The sequence below is a fragment of the Culex pipiens genome, chromosome 2, assembly GCF_016801865.2.
Source record: "Culex pipiens pallens isolate TS chromosome 2, TS_CPP_V2, whole genome shotgun sequence".
Lineage (NCBI taxonomy): Eukaryota > Metazoa > Arthropoda > Insecta > Diptera > Culicidae > Culex > Culex pipiens.
In genome coordinates this window covers 134,902,171-134,918,057 of record NC_068938.1, presented here as the reverse complement: position 1 = coordinate 134,918,057, position 15,887 = coordinate 134,902,171, and the positions used below count along the sequence as shown (strand labels likewise).

Genomic DNA, 15,887 nt, shown 5'->3' with positions numbered 1-15,887 from the left:
AAGCAGAGCTCCTTTGGTACTGTGAGCACCAAGGATATCCGAGAAAGTCAATTTAGGACTGAGATTGAGTGCCAATATTGTGTTGAGAGATGCTTTTTCTGAGTCTTTGTAGAACAAATTATCGTTTGAATCTAGTTAAATGCTTGTTTTTATGATGAGAAAGTTAAGTTGATTAAATTGCTAGAAAATGTTTGTTACGCCAAACCAGTACAGGTCCCAATCCCCAGAAGCAATTTCCCGCAACCAGTCATTCTTCCGGCCAGCTAGACTCTTAATTACATTACGCAGGGATTTCAAATCTAACGACCTGAAAAATTAAAGAAAAAGGGAAAGCCTTTTCCATTACGAAAAAGGGTCACGGGAGCCACCTGGGGGGTTTCTCTTGTCAGGGACGACTCACCTGTGTTGAAGTCGACGGCAAACTCCTCCAGCTCGTTGCCCTTGACGATGCTGTAGATGAGCTTCCGGCCGAGCGGGCTTTCCGCCTGGATGGCCACCGAGAGGGGCGAGTGCAGCTCGATGTTCTCCGCGACCGTGTCCGAGTAGAACTGCTTGCTGAACACCGGCATCGATTTGTCAATCACCTGGGGTGGGAGGAAAAAGGGAAAATGCGTGAGATGCATTAATAAACTGCGTGAGGAAGTCCAGAAGATTGCATCTAATCGTTGTCGTGCTATCTTGTCGCATGTGCATTTTGGACCAAGTTGAGGTAAGAACGCCATTTAGTGCAGAAATGTGAGCTTCACAGATCTCCAAAATTCGATTTCAATCCTGAGATTTTCAGTACAAATCGAAAAAACATCGTGCACTGTTGTCTCTCTTCATATGAAAGAAGTTCCAACCTTATCGTGATATCTTGACACACTCTGATAATTTCTGGTTAAAGAGATTTCAGGTCAGAACGCGTTTGACACATGTACAAGCCCGATTACCGTAAGCATGTTTTATTATAACTCGGGACCTCGGCAACCAAACTCAGCCAAACTTCGGGGCAATGCGCAGAATGGTCAACAAAACAAAACGTGCTTGCTATTGTTTATATTGAGTGTTTTTTTGTTTATTCAGGTTCTTTTATTAATATCTGTTTTTATCGGAATGTCAAAAAGTGACATACGACAAGAAATCATATTTTGAAGTTTTTGCCAAAAGCAGAACAAAAAGATACGGAAATGTAATAAATTCTGAACAATTGTTTAAAAAAGACTAATTGATTCGCGATCTTTGGTAAAATTGTGTTCTGGTACACCTTAAGCTCGTGAGAATTGAAAATAATGGAAAAGTTACAAAAGATGAAGAAACCAACAAGCAGGATTTGGGCTCAAACAGTGAGTTCTTTCCATACAGGCTTTCATTTGTTCTTATACAAATCCTTATTTTGATAATCAAAACATGCAAAAATTGATATTTTTAGAAAAGATTTGCTGATCGACCTGTTTTTGTGTTTTTAGAATTTAGGGCAAAATAGTGACACACCTATATACACATTTGTTTTTAGTAAGACCAAAAAATGTAAATTGCATAAAATATTTTTTTTGAAAGCTTTCTTTTTAATGATGCAGTCATATTAGCTAAAATACAAAATGGTTTCATTTCATCTGGCAGTGTGATTATATTAAATAATTATATTCTAGAAACATCGAAAACATTGTCGAAAACAAATACTTTTCGATGAAGTTCATTGTTTTCAAGTTAAATTCACCTTTAAGCGAATTTAAGTATAAATTGTGACTTTTGTTACCTAAAAAGTCATGAAGAAGCTTGAACATTTCTTTTTTTGCATGGATCGGAAAAGATAAACTTACTTTGCTTACAAAAATAAAGATTGGTCTTACGGTTTTTGAGGTACAATCTCTAAGGAAAAAACAAACCAAATTTTTGTTTGATTTTTTATGTTATTACCAAAAATCGATTTTTTTCTTGTATCTTATTTAATGGCTGTATGTCAGCAACCACGGGTCCAATCTTTTAAGGTTTTTTGTTAACAAATTTATCAAACATTTTTTGAACTTGAAAATATGCAAGACGTGAGCAACAATGAACGCTAATAAAAATTAAGACCACATCCACTTCCAGTATCATAGAAAAAAATTCGCATATTTGGTTTTGACATACAAGGCTCCATACAATTGTGGTCAAATAAAATAAACATTCGGTTTAGGATGGCGCATAATATGAAACTGGTGATACAGTTTTTTTAAATAGTTTTGTTTTTTTTGAAAAATCGAAATTTTTGACAAACAAAATAATATGTTTAAAATCATAATAAAACTTCAATTGTGTATTAACAATTTTTTTATATATTTTGAAAAGCTGTGCAAACTTCCTGTAATTTTATTTTGTAAACATAATTAAACATTTTTCAAATTGAAATTCGAACGAATAGTGTTTTAAAAGACAGTAAAAAACAATTTTGTAACAAAAATTAAAAAAAAATCGTCAGTTGATGTTTAATTTAGGAGCGAGCAGAATAGACTCTTTGCTATCATTTTGACATTAGCCCAATTACATTGTTTTGCTTGAAATATTGTATGACAAAATTTGATAAATCATTTTAAAAGGCAAAATAAAATTTTTAATCAAAAAACGGGACTGGCAACACCAGCCAGCAACAGTCAACTGTTCGGAGCTCCTCAAACTTTTCGATTTTTTCGCCGTAATTAACCGTGTTTACCCGCGAGTTTGCTGCTCCAGCATGCCAAGGGCCGGCCGTGGCCGTGGCAGTTCGAGTGCGGCCTCGAAAAACCCGCGAAGTTCATCTACCGGCAGAGTGCAGAAAGGTAAACACACCAACGCCGCATCGACCGCCATCGCGCACGGGAACGTGCCCAGTGACGTCACCGATCCATCGTTTTTACACGTGTCATACCGTCCACGTGAGTCCCCAGTACGGACGAGACAATCGACCCGGGCATCCGGAAGCACTTCCGGCCAGCAGCAGCAGCAGCAGCAGTCCACCAGCACTACGACAACAACCACTTCCAACGTTCCCACCAGCAACGAATTTGAGATGCTGAGTGGAGAAGAAAACAACACCGTCAGTGACAGCAGCAGTACTGGCGACGACGATGATGATGATGAACTTGCGCGCAAGCAAGGAAAGCAGAAAAAGTGTAACTCTCCGAAGGAACGACGTCCACCTCCAATTTTTGTTTTGGATACGTTGGCTGACGATGTTGACGAGTTGCTTGAGGGACTCCAATATTGTCTCAAAATTGGTAAAACGTCAGTGCAAGTTATTACACATAACAAACTGAATTTCGACTTGGTGGTGAAGAAGTTGAAGTTGCGAAACTTCAAATTCTTTACATTTGACCCTGCAGAGAAGGTCCCAGTGAAGATCGTCCTTCAGGGATATCCGGACCGCCCGATCTCCGACCTGGAAGAACACCTGACGGGCGTCAAGGTAAAGCCTCGAGAGATAAAGGTGCTCTCAAAATCGACTACGGTGACAGGTACGTACACCTTGTACCTCCTGTACTTCGATCGCGGGTCCGTCAAAATCCAGGACCTACTGCGGATCAAAGCACTGGACGGCTTCTTTGTGACGTGGCGATTCTATACGAAGAATCCGGCCGACGCAGCTCAATGCCACCGCTGTCAGAAATTCGGACACGGTTCCAGAAATTGCAATCTTCCACCCCGGTGCGTTAAGTGCGGTGAGACCCACTTCACCGAAAGGTGCAATCTTCCGCGGAAAGACCAGCTGGGGGAAAACGCCCAGCAGCACAAAGCGCGCGTCAAGTGTGCGAACTGTGGTGGAAACCACACGGCGAATTTCCGTGGCTGTGCCGCGCGGAAAAAGTACCTCGAGGAGCAGGACAAGAAGAAGAAAGCACCAGCGTCCCGCCAACCTCCAAAGACATCGAGCTCGAACGCTGCAGCAGCTGGCGGCGGAGCGGTTCCATCGACCAACCCAGCGTTCCCTCCCGGTTGGGGAGGTTCGTACGCTAGAGTAGCCGCTTCTGGGAGTGGTACTTCACCGGGACAAGCAGACGTCACCGGAGATGACCTCTTCACGCTTCCCGAGTTTTTCGCTCTTGCTGGAGAGATGCTCACGCGCTTCCGTGCCTGCCGGAACAAGGCAGAACAATTCCAAGCTCTCAGTGAGCTGATGATGAAGTACATCTACAACGGATAAGCTGCCTTGTGCAGCGAAGTTTTTCGACGTCAATGGACAAAACATACTGTGATTTAGTTTTAAGCTTTTCTATTTCTATCATTTTCCTTAGTAAATCTAGAAGGTTTTTTTTTTTTAATTTTTCCTTCTCTTGCCAAATCCATTGTTAGAATATCCAATTACATCAAAATGAATTATAGTTCAAATCATAGCTGAAAGGAACTCCAAAACTCTATTAGGTTATAAGAATTACAAAATTGTGAATTGATTATTTACTAATAAAAACTAATTGAATTGAATTGAAAATTTTTAATCGAAAGGACTGGACTCTTGTTTTAAGTTACGAACATCTTTAATCATTTAAAAAAACCAATTTTCTACAATTCAAAAAAGATACTCTTGCAAAAAAATATTTTTGATAGCTGTAAGCAGGGCTGCCAAAAGTTAGTAACCCACTGTTCACATTAATCAAACAACGATTTCAGTTCTCTACCAGTTTGTTACTGTGAGCCTACTGCGTCAGTCCGACCTCTGCCGCCTGTCTCGTGTCTGTCAGTCAAAGGAGAACGAGGGAATGAAAAAATGAGCTATACTCATAGAATTCGTGTTATACGACAGACTCGTAAAAACTTCCTTGAACACTATTTTGACTATTTTTTAACAATAGAAAGTTTCAAGACGGCACTTAAAATAATCATTATGTATGTATAAAATTTTATTTCCACTCATAGACACAAACTTTTTGTGTAAACACATGTTTCTTTATGTGTGTGCGTGCAACGTCGTATGAGCGTTGATCGACTACTGCCTCGCGGTGGCAGCTGCTCGGTGAGCTAGGAGACTCACAACTGCACCGGGTTTGTTTATGTCCCGGTTTTGCGGGACAGTGAATGGAGATGAAAAACTCGTGTCAGCGTCGGCGATTTTCGCGTCATGACCCTTGACATTTTCAGCACTGGCTGTAAGTTCAAAAATGTTTACTTGCTTAGCTTGATTTGTTTTGCAAAAAAAAATGCTTTAATCGATCTAAACATTAAGTGGTCTATTCTATATGGCAAAATAGGCCGATGGCCGAAACCTGAGCAAAATCCTATAGGCCTAAACATTTTTAGTTTTAGGCCATGTATGAAAATCGATAAACATTTTTTTCGAGTTTTTAGTTTTCAATCCAAATAGAATTCTTTTTGGGTCGAAATATGAAAGGAAGGAAGTCAACTTGGATTGAAAACTAAAAACTCAAACAAACATTTATATCGATTTTCATACATGGCCAAAAACTAAAAACTCCTGGCCAAAAGGTTCACTTGCATGGATTTTGCTCAAATTTCGAACATCATTTTTCTGCCTATAGAATAGACCACTTAATGTTCGGATCGATCCTAGAAATAGAAAGTAGGAAAAAATTTCAACTACCGGAAATATTTTTTGCATGAGTGTTATTTTTGAATTGCACAAAAATGTATTTTTTTTTTCAAAAAATAAAAATAAATAAAAAGCTTGATTTTCGAAAATTGGTTATTGAATATTTCAAGCAAAGAAGTACGTCTTTTTGGAATATAAATTTTAGTTATAAAAATTCCAATTTCAAAGTTGATTTTTTCCGTGTACTTTTTTTTTCAAAAAAATCAAAAAATTTCAAAAAATTTGCCCAAGATACCAAATCGATCAGAAGATCCAGATACAGATACAGATTTTCGATACCAGCTATGGAAAAAAAACTAATGAAGTAGAGTAGCTTCTTTTGGCATAAGGTATGAATGTAACTGAAAGAAAAGAGCGAACCATGGGACAAATTGCAAAAACGAGGGATTCTTGCATATTTGTATAATATCAACATCTTACAAAATTTCAGTTTGATCCGAGAAGGTCGATTTTGAGTGGTGTACTGCTTTACATAAAATGACCCAAATTTGAATGAATCATAGAAATTTAGCAAAATTTTGCTGCATTTGTAAATATTGGGATACTTTAAAATTGATATAAAATCTTAAAAAAAAAAATGCTTAAATTTTAAAACTGTTTTCGACACGTCATGTAGTAACCCATTAGAACGAGGGTAACATCAGCCCTGACAAATGTACGACCATAAACGGTCCGTAATTACTGTGAAAAAAGGGTGCCTGGTGCTCCAACAGCTCCGATGCTCCCAAGCCAAATCTCGGTAATGTCATCATTTTTCACCGGGAATACCCCGATCAGATTTTCGGCAAAGCATGCATACCATCCACGTGCAAATGTTCGTGTACGTTCTTTGCTCCGGACGATGGCTTGCTCCTCTTTTCTGGTGGTGAGTCCATTCAGTGACAAAATTCAATTGGAATTGAGCCGGTGTAATTTGAGCTCGAACGAGACTAAGCGCCCTCTGGTCGCAGGCAGCGTTCGGTAACACGGCGGACCTAGGTTTCACCGGTTCCGGTGCGAACCCGAGATTCGAGACTGATACTGTGTGTTGGTGAGTTAGGAGGGGGGGGTCGGTGTTCTGAATGAATTTGCATGAAACAAAGGACATTTCCAGTCCGGTCCAGGCTGTGCTGACGAAAAATTCAAATAACTTTTATTTTCCGGATTCGACATTTTTGGCACTCTTTCTTCCAACTCTAGTGAAAGCGGGTGCAAGTTTGATCACAGCGGGTCAAACTATTGCAAAATTTCATCGATGAAAAGAACTCCAAATATTGTCGGATTTGTAGGATTGGCCCACTGTAACCACTGATGCCGCCGGCCCCTCCGGGGCCAGACGACACACCAAAGCGGATGAAAATGTAATAAAAACCATGCCTAGATTGGATTATTTTTCATCCGTTCGACGATTTAGTTTTTCCACCCTCCTTCCGGAGGAAGGGAGACTCAATTTTTCCCTGCTACAAATACAGAACGTAGAATATAGTGGAAATCGAGTTTCCTTTTTTTTGCTGAATTTGATCCTTTTTTGCGACCTCTATATTGCATGCTGCACAACTGCTCAACTCTGGGATTCGTGGTGTCGTGATTTTTGACGATATTCGGTGCTGAAGCGTTACTACGTTCCGTGTAGTAATCACGACAGGAGTTTTCAAATCCTGAAGGTTTATTGAATTTTAGGATCATGGTAGGCTTTGGTTGTCAAAAGATGACGCTGTAAGTTTCAATTTAATTTAATGATTATTGATTTTGCACCCAAATCTAAGATTGCGATATTTCTATCGTTATCGTCGAGATGATAACGGTAATCTATCATTATCGTTATTTCGATGACTCTATCAGCGATAATTTTATCGACAATTCATTTTTAAATCTATCTGAAATCGCCTTAATTCAACTAAATTACGTTAAATTTTCAGTGATTTCATTTAGAAAATATTTTTTAAAAATGTAGTATGTTTGAAAGTATAATTACTCAAAATTAATCACAAAATACAGTGTGTTTTCGAAAGTACTCAAATTTTCAATATTTGCAATATGGGTATCAAACGAAGCGAAATTTTGTATGCCTTTTCACTTCATTTTAGTTTTCTTTAAATATTTTTTTTAAAATTTTCACAAAATACCGTATTTTTTCTAAAAAACTCAGATTTTCAAAATTTACAATATGGGTAATAAACGAAGGGAAATTTTGCATGCTTTTTTACTTTTTAAGAGTGTTTTTTGTTAAAAACTAAAAATTTCACAAAATAATGTTTTTTTTTTCGAAAACACAAAAAAATTAAAAATTTGCTATATGGGTATCAAACGAAGCGAAATTTTGTATTCCGTTTTATTCATTGAAGTGTTTTTGCTAAAAAAATTTTTTCGAAAAATATCGTATTTTTCGAAAATACTGAAATATTGATCAAACTAAGCGAAATTTAAAATGCATTTTTAGTTTATTAGAATCAAATTTCCACAAAATGCAGTATTTTTCTAAAATACTTAAGTTTCCAAAATTTGGAAAAAAAAGCAAAATTTAGAAAGATTTTTTACTTAATATTTTTGGTAAATCACCAATATTTTTACAAAATATCGCTATTTTTTTGAAAATACTTAAATTTCTATAATTTGTTATAGGTATGGGTATCAAACAGAGCAAAATTTTATATGAAGCATACATAACATGAATGTATGTTTGAAACATGCAAAATATAGCTTCGTTTCAAACCCATATTGCAGATTATTGTAATTTGAGCATTTTCGAAAAAAATACGCTATTTTTGTGAAAATTTCAGTATTTAAAAAATCTCTAATGAAGTGAAAAAGCAGACAAAATTTCGCTTCGTTTGATACCCATAAGGCAGATTTTGAAAATTTGAGTACTTTCAAAAATGACGGTATTTTGTGAACAATTTTGAGTATTTATACTTTGAAACTACTACATTTTCAAAAAATGTATTTTTAGTGAAAGCATTGAAAATATAACATGATTTAGTTGATTTATGTCGATTAAAGAAAGATTTTTAAAATGAGTTTAAGTCCATTATCGGCGATAGATTTATCGAAATAACGATAACGATAACGACAGATTATCGTTATCGTTAGACGATAATATTATCGACGATATTTTTTATCGATTAACAACCTTGGTCAATATGTAATAGTAACAAAAGACTTCATATTTCAAACAAGAAAAACAAAGAAGTTCACTCACCTTCACATGCACCGTAACATCCGTCGAGCACGGCGTAATCCCGCCGTCGTACGCCGAAATCAGCAGCTCGTAGTCCCGGTTGTGACCCTCGAGCGTTTGCTTCAGCGTAACTTCCCCGGTCTTGCGGTCCACCTTGAACAACTCCCCGTGGCCACGCTTCATCTCGTACCGCACCTCTCCGTTTTCGAAGCTGTCCAGATCGAGGGCGTGCACCTTCGTGATGACCGATCCCCGCGGGTCGTCCACGGAGACTACCGCGTAGTACGGCAGATTCACGAACATCGGGCAGTTGTCGTTGATGTCCAGGATGGTGACGTTCACGATGACGTGCGCAACACGCGGTTTCTCTCGATCCGGAAGTTGCGAGCGGGCTTCGACGATCAGTTCGTAGTTGTCGCGGACTTCTCGATCAAACTTCTTTCCTGTCGTTTGGATCGCTCCGGAGGTCAGTCCAATCTTGAACATGTCCGTTGGGTTAAGGATTCCGAACTCGATGTGCTCGTTCAGGTTCGACCCCAGCACGTTGACGACCGTTACCGTCGTGATCTTCGTACTATTCTCCAAGATCGATCCCTCGTAGATCGACTTCTGGAAGATCAGCCCGGAATTTTCCGACGTCTCAACCTGGATGTTCACGTAGGCGACCTTCGAGAACTTCCCATCTGACACCCGCACGCCCAGCTTGTACTGCGATCCGATGCTTTCGACGTCCCGCGTCGTAATGATGCCACTTCCGGCGTCGATCACAAACACTCCGTCGCGATTGCCTTCGATGATGTCATATCGTAGTGTTGAGTTTTCGGAGCTGTCCTCGTCGGTGGCGTTCACCTGTATTACGGCCACGTTTTCGTACGTTGGCAGCAGCAATGTAACATTGTACTCCTTCTGGGTGAAGGCCGGCGCACAGTCGTTGACGTCGTTGACCGCGATCCGAACCTCGGCCGTGGTCTCCGATGTGAGGCGCGGTTTTCCGAGATCAGTTACCTGGAATAGGGAAGTGTTTTTTGTTGTTGTTATTTTCCAGGTATGTTAAAGGATAACGATAGCACAACTCGACATTTTTGAAGTTGATGTCAGTAAACGCTTCAGTTTCGTCATGGTATGATAGATTTGGACTCCTTGAACACGCTCCAATCGGCAGAATTGAATTTTTGTGAATTTCCTCCGAAAGAATAATGTTGTAAATTTAAGGTACAAATGCTATGGAATCATTCTAAGAAACCAAGCGCCTCCATTGAATTTCTCTTTTTCAGAACGAAACCATGGAGGCACTAAAATTCAATTCTGTGGATTGGAGCGTATTCAGAAAGCCAAAATCTATCATACCTTGACTAAACTAAAGCGTTTACTGTAACAAAATCTATAATAACCATTAGGACTTCTTACCTTAACATGAAAACTGAAGAACGGTATCTTCTCGTGGTCCAGGTGCATAATGGTCTTGATCGCCCCCGTGCTCGAGTCAATGTGGAAGTACCTCCTCGGCATAACCTCCAGTATGTCGTAGTGCAACAGCGCGTTCAACCCCGAGTCCGCATCCTTGGCCTTGATCACCAACGGAAGCGATACATTCACCAACAGTTGGCTGACGTTCGGCGGAAGTTCGTTCAGCGTCAGCACTAGCGAGCCAATTGGCGCCGCTTCCGACACTTCTCCCTTGTAGACCTGCTGCTCAAAGTACGGCACGTTGTCGTTGCGATCGAGCACGTTGATGATCACGGCGCAGGTCGCGTTGGCCGAGGCCATGTTTGTAGCGAGCACGGTGAGGTTGTAGAACTTGTTCGTTTCGTAGTCGAGGATGTCCTTGGTGGTGATGACCCCGGTCGAAGGGTTGATGAAGAACATGTCGTTCACGTTGCCGCTGATGATCTCAAACTGAAGGGAGGAGGTGCTGCGCGCTTCGATGTGGATGACAAAGGTTCCGATGGGGAGGTTTTCGTAGATTTCGGCGGCTGGGTCGACGGAGGTGAAGCGTGGTGGGGCGTTGTCCGCCATGTTGATCATTACATGGACGGGGATTTGCGAGGAGAGTGAGGGTTTGCCACCGTCGGAAGCCTTCACCTGGAGCATGTACTCGGAGAGGGCGCTAATATCCAGGTCTTTCGCAACGCTGATGACGCCCATGGTCGGATCGATGTTAAACACATTGCCGATATTGCCGCTGACGATCGAGTAGGTGATCTTGGCGTTGTCACCAATATCCCGATCAATGGCGTACACCTGCACGACCCGCGTTCCAACGGTCGCCGTTTCGTACACCTTGCCTTGAACGATCTTGCTTGTGAACTCAGGCGCGTGATCGTTGTGATCGTGCACAGTGATGATGACCTTGGCGTAGTTGCGCTTCGCTGGAGTTCCCTGATCTTTCACGATCACAATAAGTACGTGCTCAGCCAACGCTTCACGGTCCAACTTGTGCGCCGTAATGATACTCCCGCTCACCGAGTCCACGCGAAACAGTTTCAACGAAACGGGGTCACGTGCCGCGTGCAAGCTGTAAAACAGCTTCTTATCTTCGTCGGCATCAGTCGCATGCAGCTGAAGCACCTCCGTACCCTCCTCAATGCTCTCCGAAATGTCCACCCGGTACAACGACTCGGTAAACTCCGGCCGGTGGTCGTTTATATCAATTACCGAAACGTACAGCTGGGTGTAAACTACGTGCACCCCGTCCGAGATGCTAATCGTCAAATTGTACTCCTTCTGCGTCTCCCAGTCCAAGTACTTCGCCAACAGCACGTTTCCATTATCCCGTCCAATATAGAACTCATTCCGCTCGTCCCCACCCACAATATCAAACCACAACTGCTCCCCGTCATAATCCATTGCCTGTATCAACGCCACCAAGAACCCGGGCGTGTCACTCTCCGTCACCTCAACATGCTGGTCAATCGTTTTCAACACCGGTGCGTTCTCCGACTTGGCCGGAACGTCCACGACGGCGATGCTGACCCGTGCCTGTTGCGACTTTTTCGGCACTCCGTTGTCCTCCGCTTTCACGAGCAGGTCGTACTCGGTGTCCACCTCGAACGATTTGGCCGCGTAGATTATGCCGGTGTCCGGGTCGATGCGGAACTTTTTCGCCTTGCCGCGGCCCGACTTGATCGAGTACGTGACGCGACCGTTCTCGCCCATGTCCTGGTCCGTGGCGAGTACCTGTGAGGAAGAGGGGTAAAAAGAGGCAAGGTGTTAGAAAAAATGTCTAGATGTATTTTCTTGGTTCGAACTATAATTTAATGTCATGCTTCTAGAATATTGTTCAGCTCTTCTGTTGGCTGGCTTGTTATCAAAATCTAAGAAAAACGGATTAACTTTTCAAAAAGGCGTAACCTACCTTTTGCCTTCCTCACTGAGGTAAGGCTATAATCCTGCTCTAAAAATGAACTTCGTATAAAAACGTCGTAGACCCACCTTCATGTATACATATCGACTCAGAATCGAAAACTGAACAAATGTCTGTGTGTATGTTTGTGTGTATGTGTGTGTGTATGTATGTATGTGACCAACAAACTAGCTCATGTTTCTCGGCACTGGCTGAACCGATTTGACCCGAACTTGTTGCATTCGACTTGGTTTAGGGTCCCATAGATCGAGTTTTATACAGATTGAAGTTTCGATAAGTAGTTCAAAAGTTATGTATAAAAATGTGTTTTCACATATATTTGGATCTCACTTAACTGTATGTAAACTATGTCCGGGTCCATCATCCGAACCATCGTTTGTTAGGTTATCAAAAGACCTTTCCAACGAGTCCAAAACATTGAAGATCTGGCAACCCTGTCTCGAGATATGGCCTCTTAAGTGATATTGATGTACTTTTTTGAAGCCGGATCTCACTTAAATGTATGTAAACTATGTCCGGATCCACCATTCGACCTATTGTTGGTTAGGTTATCAAAAGACCTTTCCAACGAGTCCAAAACATTGAAGATCTGGCAACCCTGTCTCGAGATATGGCCACTTAAGTGACATTTATGTACTTTTCAGAATCCGGATCTCACTTAAATGTATGCAAACTTTGTCCAGATCGATCATCCGACCCATCGTTGGTTAGGTTATCAAAATACCTTTCCAACGAGTCTAAAATATTGAAGATCTGGCAACCCTGTCTCGAGATATGGCCTCTTAAGTGATATTGATGTACTTTTTTGAAGCCGGATCTCACTTAAATGTATGTAAACTATGTCCGGATCCACCATCCGACTTAGTGTTGGTTAGGTTATCAAAAGACCTTTCCAACGAGTCCAAAACATTGAAGATCTGGCAACCCTGTCTCGAGATATGGCCACTTACGTGATATTTATGTACTTTTCTGAAGCCGGATCTCACTTAAACGTATGTAAACTATGTCCGGATCCACCATCCGACCCATTGTTGGTTAGGTTGTCAAAATACCTTTCCAACGAGTCCAAAACATTGAAGATCTGGCAGCCCTGTCTCGAGATATGGCCTCTTAAGTGACATTTATGTACTTTTTTGAAGCCGGATCTCACTTAAATGTATGTAAACTATGTCCGGATCCACCATCCGACCTATTGTTGGTTAGGTTATCAAAAGACCATTCCAACGAGTCCAAAACATTGAAGATCTGGCAACCCTGTCTCGAGATATGGCCACTTACGTGATATTTATGTACTTTTCTGAAGCCGGATCTCACTTAAACGTATGTAAACTATGTCCGGATCCACCATCCGACCCATTGTTGGTTAGGTTGTCAAAATACCTTTCTAACGAGTCCAAAACATTGAAGATCTGGCAGCCCTGTCTCGAGATATGGCCTCTTAAGTGACATTTATGTACTTTTTTGAAGCCGGATCTCACTTAAATGTATGTAAACTATGTCCGGATCCACCATCCGACCTATTGTTGGTTAGGTTATCAAAAGACCTTTCCAACGAGTCCAAAACATTGAAGATCTGGCAACCCTGTCTCGAGATATGGCCACTTAAGTGACATTTATGTACTTTTCTGAAGCCGGATCTCACTTAAATGTATGTAAACTTTGTCCGGATCGATCATCCGACCCATCGTTGGTTAGGTTATCAAAAAACCTTTCCAACGAGTCCAAAACATTGAAGATCTGGCAACCCTGTCTCGAGATATGGCCACTTAAGTGATATCGATGTACTTTTTGGAAGCCGGATCTAAAAAATAGATGAAACTTGTGTACAGCCATTGTTGTGAGGAAGGCTCTAACCACATAGGTGGATTAAGTTAGTTTTTTTGCCTAAGGTTACGCCCTATTGCTAATGTAAAATGATCTATCTTGGAGCAATTATAGAAACAGTACTATCATCTGGGGTGAATCGCCATTTTTCTACGATATTTTTATATTTTTGAATGGTTTCGTTTTGAATCGATACAGAACATCAAAATTAGTCCATCAATTTCCAAATTTTAAGATTCGGAAAGCTCTAAAAACTATAAATTTGCCCCAGTTGACGATAACTTCAAATGAGAAATGTGAAATGCTCCTTCAAACAGCGTGTAGAAACCTTTGATACCTTCATCACTAAATTGATTGCAAAAGCTTCCTGCTTATATTTGATTGAGCCTGAATGCAAAAAAAAAAATCTTATCAATAAAAGCTTTAAAAAAGTACTTTCCAAATATTTCCGCTGAAGGTTAAAAGACATAGCGTTTTTCATCCATCCAAATTGTTGGTTTCCATTATTGAACAACTAAATAAAACTTTACAGTTGTATTAATTAACTATAGAAATAGAACCTGGACAAAATTCGTAACGCCACATTTATAAAAAAAACATATAAAGTGAATTTGGCGAAATTTTTAAAGTCTAAAGGGAGTTTTTTTTCGAAATAAAGCTCGTCATGTTGCATCTTATTTAAAAAAATATGTCTGATCCGGGGAGCATATTCAAGATTTGACAATTAAACCTAAAGTTACGAACACTTAAGAAAAAATAAATGTAAAACAAAAAATCAAAAGACACAAGGGCAAATGAACAAAACACCAAAAAACTAAAGGTCGATTTTTTCTAAGTTTTCATCAGTAATATTTTAGATGCAATTTTAAGATATTTTTAGGCAATTATGTGGTGTAACAAATGCTTTGAAAAAAATATTTGCAATGGCCTTATCATTGACCTTTTCATTTATTTATTTATTTATGTTTATTTTTTCTCAAGTTTAAATAAATGAAAAAAATCTCACAAAAATATTGAAAGAATGGAAAAAAGTCACAAAACTATTACAGCAAGCAAGAACAGTTTGTTTTTCAAAAATAGAAAACGGCCTCAATACCCACCCTTGGTAGCAACCTGTGCATACTAACATTCCCGTCCCGTCCCCTCGAGATCTACAAACTGACATGGCGGGCGCCGTTGGTGGCCAACGACTGTTGCCTATTCGCACCAGCTCTAGTTTTGATGATCTTGATGTTTTATCTTTTCTGCGCATTCATACATGTTGTTGATAAGGGAAACATTACTAGATTGTTGAAGCGTGTGATCGGTTGTGCTGATAGGATATTACGGTCCTGTTCAGCAACGGAGAAGGACAACCATGGGTGGTCTCTCATGCTCATGCTCATGCTCAATAGAAAACGGCCTCAATATTTAGGGGAAGGTGGGGCAAGACGACCATATGGGGCAAGAGGAACAATTGCTTGTACGGCAGTAATTTTTACAATTTTGATTATTTCCATTAAGAGGAATTGTTGCTAGCAATGCAATTAGCTGATTCTACTACCACATAACCGCCAAAACGACGTAAACGCCATGGGGCATAAGATTTAGTGAAGTTTTTTCAAAACCTTTGTTTTCTTATAATATTTGGAAAGTACAAAATAAGGCTGAGGGTTCGTTTTAAGGCTCATTTTATCAAAATGCATTTTTTCCTAGATCAGTAGTGTCCCTACCAATGACATGCACCTATTACAAAGTATGATTTAACTTTTGGTTATTTTTGCTGAGAGCTTTTAAAAAATCTTGTTAAGGTGGGGCAAGTGTACCATATGGATTTTTAGTATGGAAAAAAATACGATTTGCTGCAACAACATATTTTATTGGGAAATAAATACATGATAGTACTTAAAAATTGATAAACAATTTTAAAAAAAAATTCCATACAAAATATAGTGATATTATGAAAATATACTATTTATCATCTAAGTAATATTTTATTTTCGTAAAAACGATAAAATTTTTAG

The 15,887-nt window shown here is 40.0% G+C and overlaps 1 protein-coding gene across 9 annotated transcripts in view; it reads right to left on the bottom strand.

The window, feature by feature from the left end:
* Positions 1 to 15,887, bottom strand: part of LOC120423636 (fat-like cadherin-related tumor suppressor homolog) — an 861,295-nt gene that overhangs the window by 70,977 nt on the left and 774,431 nt on the right. For all 9 annotated transcript variants that reach the window (XM_052708242.1, XM_052708241.1, XM_052708240.1 and 6 more), the window contains 3 exons: positions 10,104 to 11,873; positions 8,718 to 9,701; positions 401 to 584 (listed from right to left, as the gene is read on the bottom strand). In XM_052708242.1, coding sequence (XP_052564202.1) covers positions 401 to 584; positions 8,718 to 9,701; positions 10,104 to 11,873 — 2,938 coding nt within the window. The remainder of the gene's footprint in view (positions 1 to 400; positions 585 to 8,717; positions 9,702 to 10,103; positions 11,874 to 15,887) is intronic.